The 20,217-nt window shown below is 36.8% G+C and overlaps 1 protein-coding gene across 1 annotated transcript in view; it reads right to left on the bottom strand.

Annotated features, from left to right (window-relative positions):
* Positions 1-20,217, bottom strand: part of csmd3a (CUB and Sushi multiple domains 3a) — a 437,506-nt gene that overhangs the window by 91,866 nt on the left and 325,423 nt on the right. The window contains exons 51-54 of the mRNA XM_051721095.1: positions 12,417-12,602; positions 11,907-12,101; positions 4,373-4,546; positions 14-187 (exon numbers count right to left, since the gene is read on the bottom strand). Coding sequence (XP_051577055.1) covers positions 14-187; positions 4,373-4,546; positions 11,907-12,101; positions 12,417-12,602 — 729 coding nt within the window. The remainder of the gene's footprint in view (positions 1-13; positions 188-4,372; positions 4,547-11,906; positions 12,102-12,416; positions 12,603-20,217) is intronic.

Here is a 20,217-nt window from a genome sequence, read left to right as displayed (position 1 = left end):
CGGAAAAACTTACACACACAGGATGGGAGCTGCCCAGACCAGTTGTGATCCTGTTGGCAGATGCGCACTGAGGAGCCGATGAGCCTGAAACCTGGATTGCACTGGTACACCACCGTATCCCTGTAGCCAAAGTTCTCACCAATCACTTGACCGTTCACGATCATCTCTGGAATGCCACAGTGACCGGCTGGAGAAAGAGCATTGGGAATGTTAAACAGTGATATACGACTCTGTAGAAGCTATAAATTGGTGCGTTTATAGATGCAATCCTAGTGAGGAACTACACTACACATGATCCTGAGAAGAGCTCCACCAATCTCAGAAATCACTGTTACCATGGAAACGGAAATAGAGTGCAATATTCGGGTTTTGGAAGTAAAAATGCTGTTCATTTTTTCCATAGGGGAATTGCTTATTAACAATAACTTATAAAACCTCAGAGGTTATTAATCGATGGCATATGTTTCTGTGGAAGCCATCAGTCTGGATTATTCCAAGTTTATATATTTTTTAGTGGTTTTTAATAGCAGAATTCCTGATGAAGAACTATACTACTCGTGAATCTTGAAGAGAAGTATCCACCAATCAGGGAATCACAGCAAACGAACCAAGGCAAAAGAGCTCTGCAGCGACAACTTAATTCCATGACGCACTGTGAATTACATAATCGTGTCCGCTTCCCTACACTCCCAAACCGTTAAAATATTTGTATATATCTGAATCATTTGCAGTATAGTTAAAATATATTGATTCTATAGTTATAATCAACAACTTTAAATCAGTAGTTTTATATTTTTCCACAGTTTTAAGAAGATTATGTAATTTGAAATGCTTCGTTAAGTACACAGTCTTGTACTTTGTCTTTTTGTCTGATTTTCAAAAACTTTTTAGCTAAAACTCAAAGTTTGTAATTCATCTCGAAGGTGGCTGGTTTGGTTCATGGCTTAGAAGAACTTTTTGTAATGCTAATGAAGAAAATAACTGGGAAAAATATATCCAGAACCAAGGCCACTGAAAAAGTATTCATGATCAAACGCTGAGAATGAAAACAGCAATATTGATGCATCCACTGTCTATAAGTAAGACCAAGGATCTGGAAAAAAGACTTGAAGGATCTTTTGGTGGACACAGTAATGCACAATATTGTTTTATCCAGTGATGATGTGATGAGAGAGAAAGAAAGATAGAAAATCAAAAGCTGTCAGTTGTTTCCTGTGATTTGATTGATGGTGGAGCTCCACAGAAGCCAGCACACTTCACAGAGCACAGCACCCGCCGAACTAATGCAAAAATCATTTCTGTACCTCCGTCCCATTCCAGCGTCCTCACTTCATTTCCTATCTCACGCTTTGAATGTGAAATTATTCTATTACACAAAGATGCTCTTGCAGTCTGTTTTCAGGGGCATTTGATGGAGAAACACTGAAAACCAAAGGGACTTGTTCCAAAACCTACACTGCTGAGAATAAATAAAAATAAAAAAAACAGCTTAACCTCCTGAGACCCAAGCGTGACTGCTGTGTGCATTTTCCATTCACCTTTTTGATTTGTAACAAGTAACCCCTAAGAAAAATGCAAATAATGCAAAAAAAAATAAAAAAAATAAAAATAATAATATTAATAAAAAAATGATGTCCACATATGTGGACATTGGGACACAGTTGTGAAATTTTAAATAATACCAAGCTATAGAAAGTCAGATTTTTGTTAGTAAAATTGTTTATTGTTTCCAGGAGTGTTGGTTATTCATGTTTTTGAGACGTTACAGACATTAGGATTAGCATAGATAATTCTGATTCAAAGTAATGGCCACCTTCATCTAATCACTGCCAACCATGTTAAAATAAAATTTTGCATGAATAATTCTGAATCTATTTACTGATTACCACTGTCCAAAGTGTGCCAAAAATGTTGAGTGGTCCAAACATAGTCTGCAGCCTGAAACTGAACTTTAGACCGGATGCTAAGAGTGAATGCACTTAGCTGCATGGAAAGCTATAGGATGCTCCCTTGCTCCTTAATTAGGGAAAGACTTAAACCTGCTGTCTGTCTGCACTGGTCCCAGAACAGTTTGAAATGCACCTTATTTTCATCCTAACTCCATAAAGAGCCTCTAAAAGCAACATTTTCCAGATTTTGGATGCATCCATTGATTCTCAATGTTATAATGCACAGTGTAAATAGATTTTAAGGAAAATGAGCCTGTAGTCCACGTAAAGTATGTGGTCATTGTGTTTAACAGCCATTTCATTAAAAATTCAATGAAATTTTTCAAATGGCATATCGGATGAAACTCGAGACTTTTGACTCAAACAGGTTTTAATGTAAAAAACTTAATGAGGTTTCTAACCAGATGTAGTTTTGTTCCCATTTCTTCCAAAGACAAACTTAGCTGAGATTGGCGCCGTGTTGTTTTGTCACATGACTCGGACCTTCGGAAGTTTAACCCTTTAATGATAGGCTAGTGTCTCTTGAAGTGACATCAGTCACTTTAAATGAAATTAAATTATGTATAGCCTATGGTGAAGCCAAAACGTAATGTCAACGCATGGGGACACCGGGTCTCAGTAGGTTAAACCAGTCTAAGGTGGTTATAGCTGGTCTCCCAGCTTGGTCAAGCTGGTTAGGCTGGTCTGTTTCAATAGTTTTAGAGGGGCTTTGCATACTTGTCAGATAATCAGTCTGGGAGACCAGTTGGCTAATCAGCTAAACACCACCTTGGACAGGCTGGAAGACCAGCTAGACCAATTGAAACCAGCTAAGACCACCAAATCTAAAATATATATCTAAATAAGAAGATAATAAGCATAACAAATACATAGCACACATACATACTGGATAAAATAGTCCATCTTTAATTAAATTGAAAATAAAATGTAATGATACATTTTTGTATTAAATGATAAAAAAAAAAAAAATATATATATATACACTATATTGCCAAAAGTATTCGCTCACCCACCAAATAATTGAATTCAGATGTTCCAATCACTTCCATGGCCACAGGTGTATAAAATGAAGCACCTAGGCATGCAGACTGCTTCTACAAACATTTGTGAAAGAATGGGCCGCTCTCAGGAACTCGGTGAATTCCAGCGTGGTACTGTGTTAGGATGCCACCTGTGCAACAAGTCCAGTCGTGAAATTTCCTCGCTACTAAATATTCCACAGTCAACTGTCAGTGGTATTATAACAAAGTGGAAGCGATTGGGAATGACAGCAACTCAGCCACGAAGTGGTAGGCCACGTAAAATGACAGAGCGGGGTCAGCGGATGCTGAGGCGCATAGTGCGCAGAGGTCACCAACTTTCTGCAGAGTCAATCGCTACAGACCTCCAAAGTTCATGTGGCCTTCAGATTAGCTCAAGAACAGTGCGTAGAGAGCTTCATGGAATGGGTTTCCATGGCCGAGCAGCTGCATCCAAGCCATACATCACCAAGTGCAATGCAAAGCGTCGGATGCAGTGGTGTAAAGCACGCCGCCACTGGACTCTAGAGCAGTGGAGACACGTTCTCTGGAGTGACGAATCACGCTTCTCCATCTGGCAATCTGATGGACGAGTGTGGGTTTTGCAGTTGCCTGGAGAACGGTACTTGTCTGACTGTATTGTGCCAACTGTGAAGTTTGGTGGAGGGGGGATTATGGTGTGGGGTTGTTTTTCAGGAGCTGGGCTTGGCCCCTTAGTTCCAGTGAAAGGAACTCTGAATGCTTCAGCATACCAAGAGATTTTGGACAATTCCATGCTCCCAACTTTGTGGGAACAGTTTGGGGATGGCCCCTTCCTGTTCCAACATGACTGTGCACCAGTGCACAAAGCAAGGTCCATAAAGACATGGATGAGCGAGTTTGGTGTGGAAGAACTTGACTGGCCTGCACAGAGTCCTGACCTCAACCCGATAGAGCACCTTTGGGATGAATTAGAGCGAAGACTGCGAGCCAGGCCTTCTCGTCCAACATCAGTGTCTGACCTCACAAATGCGCTTCTGGAAGAATGGTCAAAAATTCCCATAAACACACTACTAAACCTTGTGGAAAGCCTTCCCAGAAGAGTTGAAGCTGTTATAGATGCAAAGGGTGGGCCGACGTCATATTAAACCCTATGGATTAAGAATGGGATGTCACTTAAGTTCATATGCGTCTAAAGGCAGATGAGCGAATACTTTTGGCAATATAGTGTATATATATATATATATATATATATATATATATATATATATATATATATATATATATATATATATATATATATTGTATATATCATACATATAAATATAAATTTGTATTCATATTTTAGATTTATATGTATAATATTTCTAATTGCTGGAATGCATTCTGAGATTGTTTTGAAAGAGTGCAGGTCTGTTGTGTTACCTAAACAGTGCGTCTCCATTCCGCTCCAAAGACCAGATGGCAGACATTCCCGTACAGTTGAGCCCACCAAAATGTAGCCCGAGTTACAGGTAAAAATGCCTGTGGCTCCGAAGGTCGTCTGCGTCCCAATTTTCTTTCCATTTGGAGGAGTTGGCAGCTCTCCACATGAAATGACTGAGGTAAAAGGCAATAGAGAACACAGAATTAATCTAGTCAAAATTTACAACTGTGATTTACACCCAAATTGAGAGCCCCATCCCCTGTTCCTTTCAAACCCCCCAGAAACACAATAGAGAATAGAATACACTCCAAAATGAGGAAAATGTCTTTAGAAATAACTTCTTAAACAGAGCCATCTCAGTTTACTGGCTGTGTGGGATTAAAGCAATTCAAGATTTGCACAATACTTTTCTAAATGCCTAATTAGCCTTATCCAGTGTTGTAGAGTAAATAAAATGAACTAAAAGTAGTGATGCAACTAACAATAAATTTTTCAGTAATGTGACAGTAGCTTGGCTGTTTTCAAAATAGTGTAACTTTCTGTTTTTATCTGTACATTTTATCTGTTTAATTTTAATGTAATCACTGTTTTTAAAATCTGCATCACCTCTTTAGTGTTACTCAGGATTTCTTTTATGGACAATTTAACAATTCAAAAAAGGATATATTTTTTTTTCGAATTGCTTGATTATCAAAAGTATATTGGGTTGTTAGTGACCCAAGATATGTAATAGTGTCACTATATACAGTATATTTGCACATCCATAAATAATATTTTTTTATTATTATTTCATATCTAGGGAATCCCTTTCCCTATCATTTGTTGGATCATCTCTTTATATGAAAAATAAAACATCATTTCTACTGTTTTATAATAGTCTTGAAAATGCTTTGAAGGTTTTACACCATCTGGGCATTTTGTAGATCCATTTGTGATCGATATAAACTGGCAGCCAAAAGTTTGGAATAATGTACAGATTTTGCTCTTATGGAACAAAATTGGTACTTTTATTCACCAAAGTGGTCAAAGTATAGTCAGGAAAAAATAGCACCATCACTATTTGAAAAAAAGTAATTTTTGATCAAATCAAGACAGGCCCCATTTCCAGCAGCCATCACTCCAACACCTTATCCTTGAGTAATCATGCTAAATTGCTAATTTGGTAAAGAAATTGCTAATTTTGGCTAGAAAATCACTTGCCATTATATCAAACAGTTGAAAGCTATTTGGTTCGTTAAATGAAGCTTAACATTGTCTTTGTGTTTTGTAGCAGGGCGGAGGGCGGAGGGCGGGGCCGGGTCGTGATTCCGCACACCTGGCCCCTAATAAGGCTAATTAAGCCCGAGAGGGATAAAGCTGACCGGAGACAGCAATGTGTCAGAGAGAGAGAGAGAGTTACGGACAACTGTCCGACAACTGTGTCCGGTTTCCCCGCAGCTCCAGCAGACCGGCTCAGGTCTTCCTTCCGCACTCGTGCGGACAAACTGACAGCTAAGATAACTAACTAACCAAGGATCTGCAAAGCTGTCATTGCTGCACGTGGAGGATTTTTTTAATGAGAACTCTTTGAAGTAGTTTAAGAAGTTATGAACATTTTTTTTTTTATAGTAATTTTTCATGTTATTAATGTCCTGACTATACATTGTGATCAGCTGAATGCCACTTTGGTAAATAAAAGTACCAATTTCTTTCCATAAGAGCAAAATCTGTACATTATTCCAAACTTTTGGCCACAAGTGTATGTGCCGGGTCACTAAAGACCCCAGGTATGTAATAATGATTGGCAAAACACAGCTGAACATTTTAAATCATGATTTTTATCATTTTAAATTATTAAATCATTTTTGGTAACTTGGGAAACAGGCTTCAAAATTGCATCCCCAATACTGTTCTTAAGGGCTGTTCAGATTGAACATGTTCTTGCACTAGTAATGCAATGAATAGAAAAGAACGCAGGTGTCTCGATATTTTCAAAACTTGATGTTCTTGTTAACCTGACATCTAAAAAACATTGCACTTCTGAAACAAGATGCTTAAAAACAGCAAGATGAGGTGCAATGGTCAAAGACGTCCATCTAATGCATGTTAACATAAAAAACAATTGAAAAACAGCATGGATGGACACAAAAATTTTGGTTGTGGACAGCCCCTAAAGCTGCATTCTATTCAACTCAAATATTTTGTGGAAGTCGAGTAAAAAATCAACAACTCCATGGTAATGACTCCAACGGTAATGACATACATTCACTTTAAAGCAAATAGATTGCTTAAAGTTTCTAAATTATATGATAAAAAAATAAATAAAAAAAGCAAACGTGTACAGAGACAGGTGTGCACAACACGTAAAATTACCCTACTGTATCGTGATTATTGTACATCTTGCATTGCATCACATTGCTTATCTGCCACAATTTAAGCCATTTCATTTCCTTATAAATCATCTTCTGAGCAAATACTGTACAACACCATTTTTGATCTCAGATATCAAATAATAATATCCCACATCGGACATTGAATGGAACACAGCATGATCAGCATATGAGTCAAATAAAAGCACCTGGAATCACAGATAGGAAGTGAATGTTTTAGGAGATCAGGGATATACTGTATTATATACACATGAAACACAGTTCTGGATGTACCACAGAGTGTTTGCCTGTGCTAGAATACTACAGCAGCATCATTATTTCATCATTTTCAAATTCTCATCATTTTCCATCTGATTGTTGTTGTTTTTTTTTTTAAATTGCCACGGCACTGAGTTCACTCTTGTGTCATATCCCATCAGTCATAAAGTGCCTGTAATGTTTAGATTGTGGCTCTCATATGGAAGGCATTCCACACATTCATCATTGCTGTAGTTACGACAGACGATTGTTCTCTGCACAACATTGGGAACTCAACCATCTGAGGACAACACCTGCCGATGAATGACTGCGGTGGTTACACATACGCAACTGGGTTTGCTCAGGTTTCCTGCCTCATTTAGTCAGTGATTTTTTTCTTTTTCTTCTTCTTCTTCTTCTTCTTCTTCTTCTTCTTCAAAATACTAGAGAATTTTACAGAAAATAATGTTTATTTTTCACAAAAATGTGTGGTCAGAACCAGTTATCTTTCCTCTGGGATCAGAGAACATTAAGAGTTTCTCACTGGTGATTACGACATTGTGGTGGCATTTAATATATGTGCATTCATCTCGTAAAAACACAGTTATTCAAAAATACATAAAAAATGCAATTCACAGAAAACAATTACTTGAACACAACTCTACAATGATGAACAGGTTTTTTTTTTTATTTATTTATTTATTTTTTTTCTGAGTTCAACATCATTTTGATATTTTTTCTGGGCCTTAAAGTAAAACACGACCAGAGACAGTAATAATAAAATAAAATAAGCCGGTTACACTTTACAATACGATTCTATTTGTTAACATTACTTAACGACATCAGTTAACATGAACTAACAATGAACAATACTTTTACAGTATTTATTCATCTTGGTTAATGTTAATTTCAACATATAGTAATATATATATATATATATATATAATTTTTTTTAAATCAAAAGATGTTTATGTTAAGATAAGTTAATGCACTATGAAGTAACATGAAATAACAATGAACAATTGCATTTTTATTAAATAACATTCTAACTAAAAACTAACATTGTTATTATTAGTTCATGCTACCTAATTCATTAAATAATGTTAACGAATGGAATCTTATTGTAAAGTGTTACCAGTAAATTTAATTAAGTTATGTTTAGCCAACATGTAGGTAGCCATTCTTTTGTCAAGTGACAAAAAATACCCCCCCCCCCCCCCCCCCAAAAAAAAAAAACAAAACAGAGAGGACCTCTTTAGACCCTCATTACTGCATGAGTAGTTTTTTTTTTTTAAATCTATATTTTGACATTTTTATGAAAATGTACATTTTGTTCATGTCAAATGGAGTAACTCTAAGAAAACTTCTTTATAATAGTGACACAAAAATTCATATTTATAAATATACAGTATATATATATTTTTTAACACCGTTAATGCGTAATATGACCCTTTTAATAAACCGTAGTGTTGTGTCGAAATCTGTTCCCCCAATGTTTGCCGTTAGTGTTCCCTTAGTGCCGTTAAATATTAAACACAGGGGGAACAGTCTGTTCCGTCTAGGTTTAATTTTTAACGGTGCTGTCGAAGTCTGTTCCCCCTATGTTTCCTCTTAGGTTAGTGTTGAACTAGTGCGTCACCCCTTATGTTTAATATTTAACGGCAATAAGGGGAACAGTAACCGGGGAAACATAGGGGATTGTGTCGAAGTCTGTTCCCCCTTTGTTGAAGTCTGTTCTCTCTATGTTTCCTCTTTGTTGAAGTCTGTTTCCTCTTTGTCGAAGTCTGTTTACCCTTTGTTGAAGTCTGTTCCCCCTATGTTTCCTCTTTGTCGAAGTCTGTTCCCCCTTTGTTGAAGTCTGTTCTCTCTATGTTTCCTCTTTGTCGAAGTCTGTTTCCTCTTTGTTGAAGTCTATTCCCTCTATGTTTCCTCTTTGCTGAAGTCTGTTTCCTCTTTGTTGAAGTCTATTCCTTCTATGTTTCCTCTTTGCTGAAGTCTGTTTCCTCTTTGTCGAAGTCTGTTTACCCTTTGTTGAAGTCTATTCCCTCTATGTTTCCTCTTTGTTGAAGTCTGTTTCCTCTTTGTTGAAGTCTGTTTACCCTTTGTTGAAGTCTATTCCCTCTATGTTTCCTCTTTGTCGAAGTCTGTTTCCTCTTTGTTGAAGTCTATTCCCTCTATGTTTCCTCTTTGTCAAAGTCTGTTTCCTCTTTGTTGAAGTCTATTCCCTCTATGTTTCCTCTTTGTCGAAGTCTGTTCCCTCTATGTTTCCTCTTTGTCGAAGTCTGTTTCCCCTATGTTTAATGTTTAATGCCGCTAAGGGGAACACTAACCGGGGAAACATAGGGGGAACAGACTTTGACACAACACATAATTCATGAGAAGCGAGTCAATTTGCGCAAATGTCACATGCATTGACCGTCGGGAAAACAGATGGTGGGAGACATTATGCTGATATCTGCGCCAAGCATTTTATCAATGTAGCACAACAGCAGAACGAACATGCCCGCAAAGCACAGATAGAGCTCGGAGATTTGTAACATGATTGCAGCGGCAAAACAGCTGCCATTTGAACACCAGCCTTGCACTGTGAGACGCTGTGCCAGCATGAGGCAAAAGTTGAGAGGCCCGGAGCGAGCGCGAAGTGAACGTGCGAGCACGAGGCAACCGTTTGTGTTCCACAACTGCTACCGGGTCCTTGAATATCATATAACTTACACAATTTGAATTGAGTTGTGTTGTATTCATTTTTTGTTGGTGGGGTAGGTTTTGTGTGGATGACTGAAAAATACATGTGCATGAAGCATATTTTGTCCACTCATATTTATAAAGATACTGCAATTAATCGTGATTAATTACAAAAGAAATTATGATTAATCGTGATTAAATATTGTAATCGTTTGACAGCCCTAATATATATATATATATATATATATATATATATATATATATATATATATATATATATATATATATACAGGTGCATCTCAATAAATTAGAATGTCGTGGAAAAGTTCATTTATTTCAGTAATTCAACTCAAATTGTTAAACTCGTGTATTAAATAAATTCAATGCACACAGACTGAAGTAGTTTAAGTCTTTGGTTCTTTTAATTGTGATGATTTTGGCTCACATTTAACAAAAACCCACCAATTCACTATCTCAAAAAATTAGAATACATCATAAGACCAATAAAAAAACATTTTTAGTGAATTGTTGGCCTTCTGGAAAGTATGTTCATTTACTGTATATGTACTCAATACTTGGTAGGGGCTCCTTTTGCTTTAATTACTGCCTCAATTCAGCGTGGCATGGAGGTGATCAGTTTGTGGCACTGCTGAGGTGGTATGGAAGCCCAGGTTGCTTTGACAGTGGCCTTCAGCTCATCTGCATTTTTTGGTCTCTTGTTTCTCATTTTCCTCTTGACAATACCCCATAGATTCTCTATGGGGTTCAGGTCTGGTGAGTTTGCTGGCCAGTCAAGCACACCAACACCATGGTCATTTAACCAACTTTTGGTGCTTTTGGCAGTGTGGGCAGGTGCCAAATCCTGCTGGAAAATGAAATCAGCATCTTTAAAAAGCTGGTCAGCAGAAGGAAGCATGAAGTGCTCCAATATTTCTTGGTAAACGGGTGCAGTGACTTTGGTTTTCAAAAAACACAATGGACCAACACCAGCAGATGACATTGCACCCCAAATCATCACAGACTGTGGAAACTTAACACTGGACTTCAAGCAACTTGGGCTATGAGCTTCTCCACCCTTCCTCCAGACTCTAGGACCTTGGTTTCCAAATGAAATACAAAACTTGCTCTCATCTGAAAAGAGGACTTTGGACCACTGGGCAACAGTCCAGTTCTTCTTCTCCTTAGCCCAGGTAAGACGCCTCTGACGTTGTCTGTGGTTCAGGAGTGGCTTAACAAGAGGAATACGACAACTGTAGCCAAATTCCTTGACACGTCTGTGTGTGGTGGCTCTTGATGCCTTGACCCCAGCCTCAGTCCATTCCTTGTGAAGTTCACCCAAATTCTTGAATCGATTTTGCTTGACAATCCTCATAAGGCTGCGGTTCTCTCGGTTGGTTGTGCATCTTGTTCTTCCACACTTTTTCCTTCCACTCAACTTTCTGTTAACATGCTTGGATACAGCACTCTGTGAACAGCCAGCTTCTTTGGCAATGAATGTTTGTGGCTTACCCTCCTTGTGAAGGGTGTCATTGATTGTCTTCTGGGCAACTGTCAGATCAGTAGATTGTGTAGCCTAGTGAACCAAACTGAGAGACCATTTTGAAGGCTCAGGAAACCTTTGCAGGTGTTTTGAGTCGATTAGCTGATTGGCATGTCACCATATTCTAATTTTTTGAGATAGTGAATTGGTGGGTTTTTGTTAAATGTGAGCCAAAATCATCACAATTAAAAGAACCAAAGACTTAAACTACTTCAGTCTGTGTGCATTGAATTTATTTAATACACGAGTTTCACAATTTGAGTTGAATTACTGAAATAAATGAACTTTTCCATGACATTCTAATTTATTGAGATGCACCTGTATATATATATATATATATATAATGCTTTCTGCTACCAAAGAGTAGGCCTATAGTACTCTCAGTTCCACTTAACACATTTTTACCATGTTTAAATCCATTCTGCAGAATTCTGCAGATTTCCCCATAAAATTAACATAGAAAATGTGAAAAAAGTGCAGATTCCATCTGGGCTTGTCGATGAGTGTCTCTGTCCTCAAGTCACACATATACTGCTAATCTTTACACTTCAGCACTAAATCGACAACATCATTAGTCTTGCTGTCTGCACAGGATGACCTTAAAAACTGGCCCACTTAACAAGGTCTGGGATTTGTGTATGTCACAGTTCGAATAGCATTCTTTTTTTGAGTAGCAATTAACAAATAAAGTGCATAACTCACTCTTGCAGCGAGGTCGTTCATTTCTCCAGCTCCATGTCCCATTGGATGTACAGTGAATGTGGGCAGGGCCAAGGCGGTAGTAGCCAGGGTTACAGGTAAAGGCCACTTTAGTGCCGTATTCGTAACGAGAGCCATTGACGATCCTCCATTTGCCATGATCCAACGTGAAAGAGCCGATACTTGGACACACCACCACTGGGAGAAAATCAGTAGCATGACAGTTTAGCAACAGACATATTCAACACTTTTGTAGTCCAAGGTTTCTTGCATCAAAACCATTTTCCATCCTTTTTCTGAGATTTAGACTTAAGCAGGCTGTTTTTGCTACTGTATCTTTGAGACTTCTGTAAGTAAATGATATCTACAGTATGTACCAGCATAGTTCACACTAGTAACATATAGATCACATCAAGCTAAGAAATATGGATTAAAAGCCACATGACACAACTTTTAGATTTAACAAGACAATCTAAAATCAGTTGTTTTAGTGCACGTGGCATCTGCTCTCACCTGTACAGCGAGGGATTTTATTGTGGTTACTCCATGTGCCGTCAGCCTGACACACAGTGCTGGTCACCTCTTTAGAGGAGAGTCGGAAGCCATCATTACAGAAGTATGTGGCTCGTGTTCCTGCTGAATAATCAGCAGTCAGCACGCCTCCGTTCGCAGGGGCCACTGGGGTCCCACAGGATATGGCTAGAAAAGATATGCTGATGAGCTTGAATGTACATCAAAACCAACAAGAAATATAATTATATTTACGAAATGGTTCTTAAATTAATATTGCACTCAAACATGAAAATTATGTCATTTCAAACACATGCTGTTATTTGTGAAGCACAAAAGGAGAATTTTGAAGAATCTTCACATAGCTTTTTTCTTTAAAACAACAGTTCAGAGTGACCACAGCTGTCAGGCTCCAAAAAACACTATACATGTACCATAAAAGTGGTCCATGTGCTATATTTCAAATCTTTTAAAGTCTTACGTTGGCTTTGTGTAGCCATCAAGACTGATAACTTCCCCTCAGACAAAGTTCTGAAATCACATTTGTGTTCACATTCAGATTCAAAAATGGTACAAAACCATTGATGGACGCCAAATGTGAAGGGGAAGATGTAAAATTGTATGACGAATTTTGGTGTGTTCCTTACATGAAGCTATTGTATTGTGCATTTATACAAAGTCTTTCTAGCAAGTCAGTCCACTGTCTGCCATCTTTGGAACACTCTCAGGAAGCTATTTCCAGTCATGACAGTGCAGCTCCTATCTACTTGAATGGGGAAACACAGAAATCTCTAAAATTGTTGGTCAAGATTATGATCAAAGAACTTATTTTATATCAGCTATAAAATCTGACAACACTGGAATCACAAATTGTGCTTCTTTAGCTCAGATAATGTGAAAAAAATAAAAATAAATGGACTGACAAGATACCTGTATGTCTGTCCCTAAAAGGTGATTGGCTCTTTTACCTGTAAAGTGGAACTTCCTTTCTATATCTTTTGACCATTGGGCATTCCAATTTCTCCCATTCATTTGAATAAAAGTGGCCCGTCTCTGCTAAATAGTCTCTGATGTACAGTATATGAGTCATATAGACTACTTCTATTTTGCTTTTTTGTCCTTTTGACATATAGACAAAAGCGGCCAGGATTTTCTTCAAAAATTCACCTTTTGTGTTCCATGGAAAGAATACGGGTTTAAAACAACATGAGGGTGAGTAAATGACAGTTTTCATTTTTAACTGAACTATCCCTGTAGGTAAAGACTAGAACTTTATTGCAGGGAATAGAAACATTGAAGATGACCAAATGTAGGACAATAAAATGGCACTTTATTCTATCTTCACTCTTCGTATTCTAGCAGTAGTCTCATGCCAGATGGAAGGAAAGAAACATTCAAGAAACTCCAATGCAAACACTTCCCTATAAACTGCAGTTTGTTCATATCAGTTTCCTCGTTAACCTATCTGCATAAGCATTTTATGCAAATAATTCAACCTAAGCACTGGTGCACACACAGACCTACACTAGTTATCCAGCGAGTGAGGGGAGGTTAGGTCAATGTCTTTATTGAATTCCCTCAGAGTGCCTTCACTTCAATTCTCTCCACTTTATGTCCACATCCTGGACACTCTCAGTTTACCTGGCTCATTCCTACTAAGCAGAACATTTTCATAGCTCCATAATATATGTCTTAAAATTTGTTCAGACAAAAACATGTGTCAAATATAATAATGACAACCATGGTTCACACCAGAATTGAGGTAACTATGGCAAGATAAAGAACAGGCATACAGAAGCGGAAATAAAGGCTTCTTCAGAAAGGCTAAATACAAGTTGGAGAAGGGAATCAGAGCAGCCAGGAAAAGGTACTCTGAAAAGCTGACAAACCAGTTATCAGCCAACAATCCATCATCCGTCTATAAAGACTTAAAAGGAATCACAAGCTACAAAAAGAAAATAAACTGTACCCTGAACAACCATCAATTAACCAATGACCTTAACACTTTCTACTGCAGATTTGAAAGACCAAAGCCACCTCACCCCACTAATAGTCATCCACACCTCATAGAGGTCTGTGAGATAATAGCCGATTCCCCAACACGAACACCATTAACTTTCTGTGAACAAGATGTTAACGCAAACTCAAAACTGAAAAAGCACCTGGACCTGACTCTGTTTCTCCTGCCTGACTGAAGCACTGCGCAGACCAACTAGCCCCACTCTTCACCGACATATTCAATCAGTCTCTGGCCCTGTTCTCAATTCCTGTCTGTTTTAAGAGCTCGTTGTTCCAGTACCAAAAACGAAAACGGTATCTTGTCTAAGCGACTACAGGCCAGTCTCTTTGACATCCGTGATAATGAAAACCTTTGAAACACTTGTACTTGGCTATCTTAAAACCATCACAAAACCCTGGAAGGAATCCTTGCAGTTTGCCTGCAGAGACAAAAGGTCTGCTGAGGGTGTTGTGAACATGAGTCTACATTACATTCTACAGCATCTGGACTGTACAGGATCATACATCAGGATTCTGTATTGGGACTTTAGTTCTGCTTTTAACAAAAAGCATTCCTGAGCTTTTGCAAACCAAGCTTTCCCAGCTGGCTGTGCCAGACTCCATATGTCAGTGGATCACTGACTTCCTGAAAAATAGGACGCAGTGTGTACTGGACAAACACAACTCTAATTCTCTAAAACTCAACACTGGTGCACCACAGGGCTCCTCATTGTTATACTCATATACACCAACGACTGCACTTCTAAGGACACCTCCGTAAAGCTCCTAAAATTTGCAGATGATACAACGCTCATCGGCCTTATAAGGAATAGCGATGAGACTGCATACAGATAGGAGGTGAAACGTCTGGTGTCCCGGTGCAGGTCTAACAACCTAGAGCTGAACACACTAAAGACATTGGAATTTACTGTGGACAGTGGATCACCTCCACTTCTACTTCCTCTAGTCATCAATGGCTCATCTGTAACAGTCGTAAAATCCTTCACATTTTTAGGGACTATAATATCACAAGATCTAAAATGTGGCAATAACACCACCTCAATCATCAAGAAAGCACAGCAAAGGATGTACTTCTTGCGGCAGCTAAAAAAGTTTAATCTTCCACAAGCACTGATGAAACAGTTCTACACAGCCATTATAGAGTCCGTCCTCACTTCATCTTTCACTGTGTGGTTTGGATCAATCACCACATGTGAGAGGAGGAAATTTCAGCACATCATCAGAACAGCTGAAAAGATCATTGGCTGTAGTCTTTCCTCTATCCAAGATCTGTACAACACCCGCAAAAAGAGAGCAATCAGAATAACTGATGACCCTTCACATCCTGCTCACTGTATCTTCCAGCCTCTTCCATCAGAAATGAGATACAGAACCATTAAAATTAAAACAACAAGACATATGGACAGTTTCTTCCCTAGAGCTGTGTCCTTAATGAACTCCTAAGAACATTATTGCTCTGCACTGTTTTCATGAAGCCGAATACCTTATTCGGAAAGGCACGGATAATGACTTCAAAATGAATAACGGATTAATCAGAATAATATATAAAAATATTCATTTGACTGACTATCCAAAAAGCACAAGGATAAAGTGACATTTTAAATAAACATATACAAAATAACAACGAATTTATGAATCTGTGCAGCCAATATTTCTAACATGTAAACCTTTTGAATGAAAATGCACACGTTGTGATTTCAGATCGGATGGGCGCAGTCTCGAGCTTATCAAGTGTAACATTAACTAAGATACAACATCATATCCACTTTCCACTTCTTGAAATGTCTATGTTAATGTAGCACACGATTCACACGTGATTCTCATGTATTTATTTATAGCCTAAACCTGAGCGTGATGTGAAATTCCTGACCTGAAGTGATGGTTTCACATTGCAGCTGGTCTATCTGTCTCTTAAAGTTGACCACATTTATATTCACATCAGCGATTAAGGTAATTAACTGGTTAAAAAGTTCAAATGCTCCATAAAGTTTTAAATGCTCCAAAGAGTAGTCATCTATTTGAAATATTCCTCCTTATGTAAAACGAAGAAACTGAAACATGCTTTTCTTCTTCTTCTTCTTCTTCTTTAAACTATGCTAAATTTGAAAATGTTAAGTGTTCTTGAACTCTGGTAAGATGCTTTATAAATGAAACATTATTATTATTATTATTATTATTATTATTATTTAACTAAATAATGGTATTCTATTGTAAAAATTCCTGATAGATGTACAGGACTTTCACCTGTTTGTAGGTTATTGATTTTATTTCAATTTCTTTTAATGTTTGAATTTGTATTTATTATCCACTGCAAAAATGTGTGCTTGACATTTCACATTTTGCTTGACACCTCTTGCCTCCAGAATATTGTTGTTATACAAAATTCTGTTTCATGCAGAGATTAATATCTGAAATACCAGGAGAAACCACAAAATATTCCACAGTCAATGTAGCCTACAAATTCAGCTTCATCTGGTAAGAAAAATAAATAAATAAAAAATTTAAAAAATAATAGTTTTTATAATCTGACAACACTGGAATCACAAATTGTGCTTCTTTACCTCAGATAATGCGAAAAAAATAAAAATAAATGGATTGACAAGATATGTCTGTACCTAAAAGGTGACTGGCTCTTTTTCCTTTCTATATCTTTTGACCATTGGGTATTCCAATTTCTCCCATTCATTTGAATAAAAGTGGCCCGTCTCTGCTAAATAGTCTCTGATGTACAGTATATGAGTCATATAGACTACTTCTATTTTGCTTTTTTGTCCTTTTGACATATAGACAATAGTGGCCAGGGTTTTCTTCAAAAATTCACCTTTTGTGTTCCATGGAAAGAATACGAGCCTGCTTATTTTATTAATATAAACTATAAATGTAAGAGTAATACTTAAAAATGGGCGTTTCATGTAGGTTTGATGCACTTTCGGTTTAAGCCCCGCCCATACCAGGTTCTGTCCGAATACAGAGACAGATACAGATAATTTTGTCATATGAACAGATACAGATATAAATAAAGATAATGGCTCCACTGTACACCCCTAAATAGTATATATCTGTACATACAAACCTACACTAGACTGTCCCTACACAGAACACACATCCTTACTGATGTAACTGTTTATATGCCACATACTGTTGCACATCTCTGTTACCATTCATTCTCATTCTTTATTTGCATGTATTAGTAGTTATTGTGTTGTACTTTTTGTATTTAAAGTTTTTTTTTTCTTTCCTGTTTGTTTTGTATTTACATATGTACATTGTATGTATGCACTTCTTTAGCAACTGCCAAGTCTAATTCCTCATAATGAAATCTTACCTGGCCAATAAAACTAATCTGAAAACTAGTCTGAAGTACTATCGTATCATATCTTATCCTATCGTAGTGAATCGCATCATATCATATCACATTGTATCGTATCTTATATCTTTTGTATCGTATTGTAGTATATCCTATCCTATCTTATCCTATCCTATTGTGGCGTATCGTATCCTTTCCTATCAAACTGTATCATATCATAAACCATATCCTATTGTATCTTATTGTATCATATTATAGCGTATTGTATCATATCATGTCCTATTGCATTTTATCGTATCATATCATAACTAGGGATGCACCGATACCAGTTTTTCCTCTTCCGATCCGATTCCGATATCTGAAATCTCAGTATCGGCCGATACCGATCTGATACCAGTGTTGTTTTTTCATAATCAGTTTAGAATATCTATACCTCACTGAGTGATGCTAATTATATGTAAAGAAACACAAACCTTTAACTACACATTATTTCAATATAAATGTACAAACTATTAAGAAAAACTTTATTGTTAACTAGTCTACTGGATAATGCTGCAGCAAAATTAACAGTAATTCTAGTGTTCAGTAGAAAAGAAGGCAGTTTAAAAAAAACAAAAAAAAAAACACATTCAACTTGTATCTGGGATTCAGATCTCTTTTTTGTTCAATTTAGTTGTAAGATATCAGTTCACTTTTCATTCAGTTATTTTTTGGAACCCATTCAACTTAAATATTGTTATAATTTGTAAACAAATAATAATAATAATAAATTATTATTATTATTACTGACTTTTACAATTTTAAATACAACAGTAATATATTTAAATCGTGCACCTTTATCTTTAAAACCCTCAGGCTTTTATTTTGACATTCTGAAATCTCCAGGAAGTCCTGTATGTGTTTGTTTGTAGGCAAGTTCACAGTAGTTTAATTCGCTTCTTATTCAAATTCTGGTAAAATGCACCTACGGCGCCATTCTAAATGCATATTATAAGTGAACCGAACTATTGAGCATCTACATCTGAGATGTTGTTCGTGAGTAGCGCTCAAATGTTGTGCAACGCGTGAAGGCTAAACAGCTGCGAGTGTGTGTGTAAACAGAGCAGCGCCATTCAATTTCACACTGGCGCTGCACATGCATACTATATATTTACTTATTAAACACAGCCTTTTGTGATTCACAGAGCTTTGAATAAAATGCACGAGTCATATGAACTACTTCAGTGGTGTTTTTATGGTTCTTTTATGTCATTTTTGGAGCTTGACAGGAACGAACATGACTAACACACAGTATTGGATTTGGATCGGGCTCGTCGGACCGATACCCAATTCGTCTAAAAGCTTCAGTATCAGAGCGGGATCGGTGCATCCCTAAATTTCTTATCTTATCCTATATATCCTATTGTATCCTATCATAAAATGTCCTATCTGATCGTATCATAGTGTATCATATCCTATGGCACTCTATTATACTGTATCGTTTCATATCCTATTGTATCATTTGGTATTGTATCCTATCATATAGTATTATATCCTATCGTATTATATAGCATCGTATCACATCATATCTTATTGTATCGTATTGTATATATCCAATCCTATCACATTCTATCCTATCCTAGTGTATCGTATCATATCCCATTGCATTGTATCTTATCGTCACATATCATATCCTACTGTATCTTATCATATAGATTCTATCCTATCCTATCCTATCCCATCGTATCGTAATGTTTTGTGTCATATCCTCTTGCATTCTATCATATCATATCAAATCCTATTACATCATCTATTATCATATCCCATCAAATCTCATCCTATCGTGCATATCACATCATATCATATCCTATCTTATCTTTTCATGTGTATCCTCTCATATCCTGTCAAAAAATGTCCTAACCGATGGTATCATAGTGTATCATATCTTATGGCATTGTATCATTCTGTATTGCATCCTATCTTATTGCATCATATATCATATCCTATCACATTGTGTCATATCATATATCATATCTTATTGTATTGTATCATATATACTTTATATACTGTATATCCTAGCATATTGTTTTGTATTGTATCCTATCATATCCTATCCTATCCTAAAACATTGGATAGTATCATATCATATGTCATATCCTATTGTATCATATCGTATTGTATCCTATCATATCTTATACTATCCTATCGCATAAATCCTATCTTATCCTACTGTATCATGTATATCCTTTTGTATTCTATCATAAAATTTTATATCAGATCGTAGCGTATTATAATCCTGAGGCATTATATCATATTGAATAATTTTGTATTGTATCCTATCCTATCCTATCCTATCATATCATATCATATCATATCCTATAGTATAATTTTGTATAGTATCATATCCTATCGCATTATATTGTATCACATCATATCCTTTCCTTTTCATATCACATCGTATCATTATCATATAATATATATCTTATTGTATCCGGTCCT

This window comes from Myxocyprinus asiaticus, chromosome 16, assembly GCF_019703515.2.
Source record: "Myxocyprinus asiaticus isolate MX2 ecotype Aquarium Trade chromosome 16, UBuf_Myxa_2, whole genome shotgun sequence".
Taxonomy (NCBI): Eukaryota; Metazoa; Chordata; class Actinopteri; order Cypriniformes; family Catostomidae; genus Myxocyprinus; species Myxocyprinus asiaticus.
Note: the sequence above shows the minus strand (reverse complement) of the source record. Positions and strands in the feature narration are given on the sequence as shown.